Below are 8441 nucleotides of genomic sequence, written 5' to 3' on the forward strand. Positions count from 1 at the left end.
TCCAGTTGTGTTTCATTAAACTGATAGGATTTGATTTGTAAAGGCACACACCTATCTATATAAGATCTCACAGCTCACAGTGCATGTCAGACCAAATGAGAATCATGAGGTCAAAGGAACTGGCCAAGGAGCTCAGAGACAAAATTGTGGCAAGGCACAGATCTGGCCAAAGTTACAAAAGAATTTCTGCAGTACTCAAAGTTCCAAAGAGCACAGTGTCCTCCATAATCCTTAAATGGAAGAAGTTTGGGACCACCAGAAGTCTTCCTATACCTGGCTGTCCAACCAAACTGAGCAATCATGGGAGAAGAGCCTTGGTGAGAGAGGTAAAGAAGAACTTCAATATCACGGTGGCTGAGCTCCACAGATGCAGTAGGGAGAAAGGAGAAAGTTCCAGTTCCACAAAGTCAACTATCACTGCAGCCCTCCACCATTCGGGCCTTTATTGCACAGTGGCCCAACGGAAGCCTCTCCTCAGTGCAAGACATATGAAAGCCCACATAGAATTTGCTAAAAAAACACATAAAAGTCTCCCAGGCTATAAGAGATAAGATTCTTTGGTTCAATGAGACAAAGATATAACTTTTTGGTTATAAATCTAAGCGGTATGTGTGGAGAAAACCAGGCACAGCTCATCGCCTGCCCAATACAATCCCAACAGTGAAACATGATGGTGACAGCATCATGCTCTAGGGGTGTTTTTCAGCTGTAGGGACATGATGACTGGTTACAATTGAAGGAAAAATGAATGTGGCCAAGTACAGAGATATCCTGGATGAAAACCTCTTCCAGAGTGATCTGGACCTCAGACTTAGCCGAAGGTCACCTTCCAACAAGAGAGTGACCCTAAGCACACAGCTATAATAACAAAAGAGTTGCATTAGAACAACTCTGTGACCATTCTTGACTGGCCCAGCCAGAGCCCTGACCTAAACCCAATTGAGCATCTCTGGAGAGACCTGAAAATGGCTGTCCACCAACATTCACCATCCAACTTGATGGAACCGGAGAGGATCTGCAAGGAAGAATGGCAGATGATTCCAAAATCCAGTTGTGAAAAACTTGTTGCATCATTCCCAAGAAGACTCATGGCTGTACTAGCTCAAAAGAGTGCTTCTACTCAATACTGAGCAAAGGGTCTGAATACTTATGACCATGTGATATTTCAGTTTTTAATTTTTTTATAAATTTGCAAAAATGTCTACATTTCTGTTTTTTTGTCAGTCAATATGGGGTGCAGAGTGTACATTAATGAGAAAAAAATGAACTTTTTTGAATTTACCAAATAGCTGCAATGAAACAAAGAGTGAAAAATTTAAAAGGGCCTGAATATTTTCCGTACCCACTGTATGTGTAGCACAGCATGGTTGCTCAGTGGATGGCACTTTAGCCTTGCAGCGCTGGGGTTCTGGGTTCAAATCCCATCAAGAAGTTTGTTGTTTTCCCTTTGTCTGCATGGGTTTCCTACGGGTATGCTAGTTTCCACCTGCATTCCAAACACATACTGGAATTTTGATTGTGTTAATGATATCTGTAAAGTGCTGTTGAATTAATGGTGCTATATAAGTGATTAAAATAAAAAAATGTGTTTTTTCCAATAGGAGTCGATGGCAGATATTTAAAAAAAAGCGTCCTCTGAAGATAATGCAGAAACGCAATGTGAGCCTAACCTACAAAATTATTATTTGTCATTTATATGCACATGTACAGAAGTTCTCTGACAAAAATATGCAGTAATTTTAATTTACATTAAAACATACACAAAGTCGTACGTAGCCTCACTGTCTAGTTTTGAGTTATTAAATATTTAATATATTCATATGTTTTTGCAGTCCTGCATCCAAATTATTACAGTTTTAGACATTTATACTATTTTTACATGACAATTCTATGCACAGTCATAACGATAATGTGTGACAGCAACATAATTAGTGGGGATTATTATCACTAATGGTCGTAACTTTGAAGTCGTAATGCACAGAGAATTTATCTTTAGGGGATATAAAGCTAGTAGACTAAAAATATATGAACAATCTACAAATGAGTCAAACTAGTTGATTATATATACATTTTTTTTCTCTATAGTGTGTTGTATATGTTCTTAGAATCTAACAATTAATATACATCATTTGTCGTTGCTTGTATTTGTCCATCAAGCCTTTGTATTTGCAGAGCTTAAACTATCGCCGTGTGATGGTCTAAATATACTTGTTCAATAGTGGTTTATCAGCTGGAGAATAATAGCAGGCAATGCACTCAGGAGCTGAAAGAGCACCTGTTAGGGCATACTCCTCTGGCTTCATAAGCTGCCAAAATAAATAGTGCTTTGGACATGCAGGAGAAACAGAAAATTAGTAATAAGTAATACATAATTCTCTGAATGTAAAATAAAAGTAACCAGGAAAACTAATATGATTTAACTTCATGGCGATTGCTTAAATGTTTAGATTACACGTAAGTTAAAGTAAAAACAAGTGAAATGCAATAAATTAAGTTATCCTGCGATAAAACCATCCTAAAAATGGTAAATAGCATTTATACATAGAACAACTTAAACTCTCATCCTTTAAAATGATATGTTTCATCCATGTAAAATATACACGGCTCTGTTACCTGTGAACCAGATGTACTTCATTGCAGTAAAGAGTGAATCCAGAGTTACTGAAGTGCATGGATCTAATGAGCGCGAGCAAATAACCATCAGCTGGGATTTCAGCACTACTCTTACAGAACAGCTCCAGCCCACAGGACCTTGAGCTATTCGCCTGTCATTAGTAGTTTGTCATGTATGTCTAGTGTTCCAATTTGAAACCGATAGGGAGGATTTGCTTTTGGATAGTTTGTTACATTACTAGTGACAGATAGATGAGGGAGAAGCTACGAATGTATCACAGAGCGCTTAGAACTAATCGTCTTTATCGTGATTCGATAAAAAAAGAAAACCTCTAATAGATACATGCAGCTACGTGTTGTACAGCCCTATATAAATGTACGTGATGTGATGTTAAAGATTCCTTTCAAAGAGTCATTTACTACTAACAATTGACTCATTTCATGTTTTTTTTATTTTTGAGTAATGTGATGGAGGGTTTGGGAACAGTGTTCCTTTTTAACTGTGCCCTCTGGAAAGAAAAGAGGCAAACCAATATTCAAATTATGCCAACCATTATTTATAATTTTATGAAAGAGATTGTCCAGGACTCAAGGTTTGTTAGCAGGCAGGATAGGTCATCATTATGAGATTAATGTGGGTTTGACACCTAGTATCATCACAATCAGCTGAAAACTGCACTTACTGGAGTGGAAATAGTAAAAGTATGTGGAGAAACAGAGCAGCCGCATACATTGCTTAGTGGCCACTACCAAGTACTAATCTTTATCTTACATTCCAGTGAATAGAATAGTTCATCAATACTTAAAGGGGTATTCCCAGCTAAAATATCCTATCTCAATATGTAGTAGGTGTAATAATGATAAAAATATTAGCAAATACTTCCAATTAGAAATGTAGTATAGTTCTGATTTGCTACGTTGCCTATCCCATGTGCAAAGCTTGCTGTCACTTGCATCCACGGTCATTATTTAGTCAGTTAGATGTTAGTGGTCGTAACCATGGATACCTAAGGTCTTGCTCAACAGCGTCGTGAGAAGCAATTTTTTATTCACACAGACACATTCCAAGAAGAGGATAAACATCAGCATGACAGGTTACAGATTGTTGGATCGACACGTTTCTGGAGACCAAGCTCCCTTTATCATATTCATGATTAAGGGAGCTTGGTCTCCAGAAACGCATCGATTCGACAATCTGTAACCTGCTGATGTTTTATCATCTTCCTGGAATGTGTCTGTGTGAATAAAAAATTGCTTCTCACTATGCTGTTGAGCTGGACATTTTATTTCATTTGGATTCCTCACGCCCTGACACAGCTGGTCCATGCTCCAGACATTAACAAGATGCAGAAACGGTGAGCTGGAAAATCTTTTTCCTTATACCTAAGGTCTTGCAATGCCTGTACCTGGGTAAGTGATAGGTAAATGATATATCAAATCAGTAAAGCTATACTACATCTCTAATTGGGGATAATTGCTAATATTATTATTACATATACTGCTTATAGGATCTTGGACATGCGAATCCATTTACGTCCTGGATAAACTTTTTAAGAAAGGGAATTGTAGCTGACATATGATAAGAAAATAGTATATTTTCTTAGCAGTCAGATAAATAAGAGCTTTATAATAAAGAGCTTTTCCTACACATACTTTCAGATTCTTTCCTTTCCACAAATGTATTTATTGATTGAATTTCCTAAAATACAAACACAATATATTATTGCAACCTTCAAACATAACCCTGGAGAAGATGAAATGCAAATAACAACCACTGACTGGCCACAAACAGACATATATCGCACTCTAGAAGGCGTTTTGCTAAATCAGGTTTTATTTCAAAGTTGGTTATCTCAGGATATGCTGGGCTAAGTAGAAACATAAGGAAGGACATATTTATAATTATTAGTTATTATCCGAAATTCTTCTAAACACAGAGACTGTACTGTTTCTTGAAGAACCAGGAGAAGTTCAATATGATATAGGTTTTCCAAGTAATTTCAAGATTTCATTTATTATAAATGTTGAAAGAGTATTGGCTTCCTAAGCTCCAAGTGAAGGCATCACAGGCACTACAAATACACATGTCCACATCAGTTTTGAACAAATCCTCTGTTTGCGTTGGGTGTAATTGAATACAAGCCAGTGAAGAATTACTTTTAGAATAATCAAATTGTAAAAGCCCCAACGAAGTTTATGCTAGAGGCAGTATAAGGCATTTTCAGTGTTGTTGTTAACACATTTAATGAATTTAATTAACTTATCGGTGTAATGATTGCAACAAACAACAGTACAATTCAGCAATATGATAATGTGGCAATAAAAACAGGTACCTAATACAAGTAAGATTTTCCATAAAATAAAAAAGACTGATTTGTGATCAGCTTGGTAGAAATAGTAATGAAATATTGGTTACAACTGCTAAGCTTTTCACAAACTCCTTATATTTTAAGAAATAACTAAATAGATGTCAATTTTGTTTATTATTTTACTTCTTTATGTTTTCTATTATTTATTAGATTTTATTTATCTATTCACATAGATTTCTATTCAGGGCTATATTTGTTGTTCCTGCTGCTCTAGGCACTCTAAAGGTACCGTTACACATAGTGACACTCCAGCGATCCCGACCATGATACGACCTGGTAAGGATCACTGGTGCGTCGCTACATCGTCGCTAGAAAGCTGTCAAGCAGGCAGATCTACTCAATGACGCAACAACGATACGGCGATCCGTATAACGACCTCGGCGGTCGTTGGGACCTTGTCACACAGCAGCTATTCTGACGACTCAGACCTCCATAGACGTGAATTCTGAGTCGCCAACGAGGTCGCTCGTCAATGTTATGGTGTCAAACACAGCGATGTATGCTGGACACCAACGATCAAAAAATGGCTTTGGACACTCGAGCATGATCAGCGATATCGCAGCTGGGGGCTGGTCGACGCTATTTGTCACACATAGCGAGATCACTGGCGAGGTCGCTGTTGCGTCACAAAATCTGTGATGTTTCAGAGATCTCGCTAACAATCTCGCTATGTGTGAAGTACCCCTTAGTCATGATGCCCCCTACTGCTATATCAGACTAAAAGTACCCATACACTTTAGTAGTTAAACACACCAACACCAGATTAATGTTGGCCAAGCTCACAGGTATCACTGGGTTCGGCTGACAATCTAAGGGTGCCTGAAGATGAATGTATGAAATCATCTTGGTTTCATCCGGAAAAATGATAATTGTTTTTCTAATTTTCATTAAATTTTAATCAGTGTGACCTTTTTTTATGTTCGTGTGCAATCCATTTTTATACAACTACTTTAAAACATGTGCATGATCACAGACAGTTTACTAAGTTTATAACAGAAATCCATCCATAAAAATCAGACGCCACTTGGACATTCGGTGTGGGATCAAATATTTTTTTGTGGCACCGATAGACTTAAATGTGTGAGTCTGATCTGAGACTTGATATGAAAGAAGTGCATGCTGCAATGTTTTTCTAATAGACAGTTGGTCTGAGAAAAGACTGTTTCATAACATTATTGCATAACATTGATCAGTGTGCTACCTGCATGCGATCTGATCAAAACTCTGACAAGCACGTGACCGATTTAAACTCTTCTCCATGAGTCCTAAGACTAAATTTACACATCCATTGTAAGTGTTAAAATCCAAGAGAAACCTAATTGCTTTTGTGTGTAAAGGCCCCGTCACACATGGCGAACTCGCTAGCGAGATCGCTGCTGAGTCACAAGTTTTGTGACTCAACAGCGATCCCACCAGCGAGATCACTGTGTGTGACAGCGATCAGTGACAGGCCCCCCACCGGTATTGCTGATCGCTCTTGGAAAGCCCTGGACATTTCTTTGATCGCTGGTCTCCCGCTGGCCAGCTCGCATCGCTGTGTGTGACAGGTGGGAGACCAGCTATCAGCTGGTAACTAAGGTAAATGCAAGGCTTCTAAGCACGGCGCTGTGCTTAGAAAGCCTCTATCTACCTTAGTTACCAGCGCGCTGACGCAGGGAGCTGGTAACTAAGGTACACATCGCGTTTCTAAGTGACGCACGTCACATAGAAACCCGATGTGTACCTTAGTTACCAGTTCCCTGCATCAGCGTGCTAGTAACTAAAGTACACAGCGATGCCGGGCGCTCAGCATCGCTGGTGCTGATCGCTGTGAAGCTGTCTGTTTGACAGCTCACCAGCGATCATGTAGCGACTCACCAGCGATCCTGACATGTTGATATCATTGTCGGGATCACTGGTGAGTCGCTACATGTGACGGTACCCTAAAAGTGTCCTTGTTTCTAAGCCAATAAAAAACCTTTGTAATATCACGTTTTTACTCATGTTTTTCTCTTAGCAACAAATTCTTGATGAAAATGTAAGCAAATGTGGGGCCTTCTGATCTGCATCTGTGTCTAACAAATACCCATAGACTTGAATGACCCAGTCTGATCCGCACATAGGATCAGTATGAGACCTGCACTGAGTCACAGGGATCTCACTATCAGATAAATCGTTTTAATGATGTATGAATGCATTTATTCTATAGAGCAAGCAAAATGTGAGTGTCTAGTAAAACATAACTTTCAATGAATAAACCCTTGCAAAGTCTCATAACAAATTATAAAAAAGGTATAATAATAATCTTTATTTATATAGCGCCAACATATTCCGCAGCACTTTACAGTTTAACAGTACACTAAAATATTACCTATATTTACAGGCAATAAATCTTACCTACTGTATTATTGGAACACAAAGTATCACTGTAGGGTAAGAAAAGCATGAAAAAATATGCTATTCTGTTTCACTTTATCTAACTGCAGGCAGCACTGTAAAAGATCCAACAGTGATCAGGTCTCAAATACACAATTAGGCAACTGTAATGATAACTGACAAGAATGAAATAAATAACCCTTTTTTGGTGCATCCATGGGGAAGTTCATCATAAAGAGCATAAATCCTATCCACACCAGTCCACATACAGTTGTGGCCAAAAGTATTGACAACCCTGCAATTCTGTCAGATAATACTCAGTTTCTTCCTGAAAATGATTGCAAACACAAATTCTTTGGTATTATTATCTTCATTTAATTTGTCTTAAATGAAAAAACACAAAAGAGAATGAAGCAAAAAGCAAAACATTGATCATTTCAAACAAAACTCCAAAAATGGGCCAGACAAAAGTATTGGCACCCTCAGCCTAATACTTGGTTGCACAACCTTTAGCCAAAATAACTGCGACCAACCGCTTCCGGTAACCATCAATGAGTTTCTTACAATGCTCTGCTGGAATTTTAGACCATTCTTCTTTGGCAAGCTGCCCCAGGTCCCTGATATTTGAAGGGTGCCTTCTCCAAACTGCCATTTTTAGATCTCTCCACAGGTGTTCTATGGGATTCAGGTCTGGACTCATTGCTGGCCACCTTAGAAGTCTCCAGTGCTTTCTCTCAAACCATTTTCTAGTGCTTTTTGAAGTGTGTTTTGGGTCATTGTCCTGCTGGAAGACCCATGACCTCTGAGGGAGACCCAGCTTTCTAACACTGGGCCCTACATTATGCTGCAAAATTTGTTAGTAGTCTTCAGACTTCATAATGCCATGCACACGGTCAAGCAGTCTAGTGCCAGAGGCAGCAAAGCAACCCCAAAACATCAGGGAACCTCCACCATGTTTGACTGTAGGAACCGTGTTCTTTTCTTTGAATGCCTCTTTTTTCTCCTGTAAACTCTATGTTGATGCCTTTGCCCAAAAAGCTCTACTTTTGTCTCATCTGACCAGAGAACATTCTTCCAAAACGTTTTAGGCTTTTTCAGGAAAGT

The 8441-nt window shown here is 38.7% G+C and overlaps 1 protein-coding gene across 1 annotated transcript in view; it reads right to left on the bottom strand.

Annotated features, from left to right (window-relative positions):
- GFRAL (GDNF family receptor alpha like) overlaps nt 1–2680 on the bottom strand; it is a 170282-nt gene extending 167602 nt beyond the window's left edge. Inside the window, exon 1 of the mRNA XM_073589139.1 lies at nt 2614–2680. Coding sequence (XP_073445240.1) covers nt 2614–2635 — 22 coding nt within the window. The 5' untranslated portion in view covers nt 2636–2680. The remainder of the gene's footprint in view (nt 1–2613) is intronic.
- Nucleotides 2681–8441: the final 5761 nt, after the last annotated feature.

The sequence above is a fragment of the Dendrobates tinctorius genome, unplaced genomic scaffold (assembly GCF_039654945.1).
Source record: "Dendrobates tinctorius isolate UK_male_01 unplaced genomic scaffold, ASM3965494v1 ptg000107l, whole genome shotgun sequence".
Taxonomy (NCBI): domain Eukaryota; kingdom Metazoa; phylum Chordata; class Amphibia; order Anura; family Dendrobatidae; genus Dendrobates; species Dendrobates tinctorius.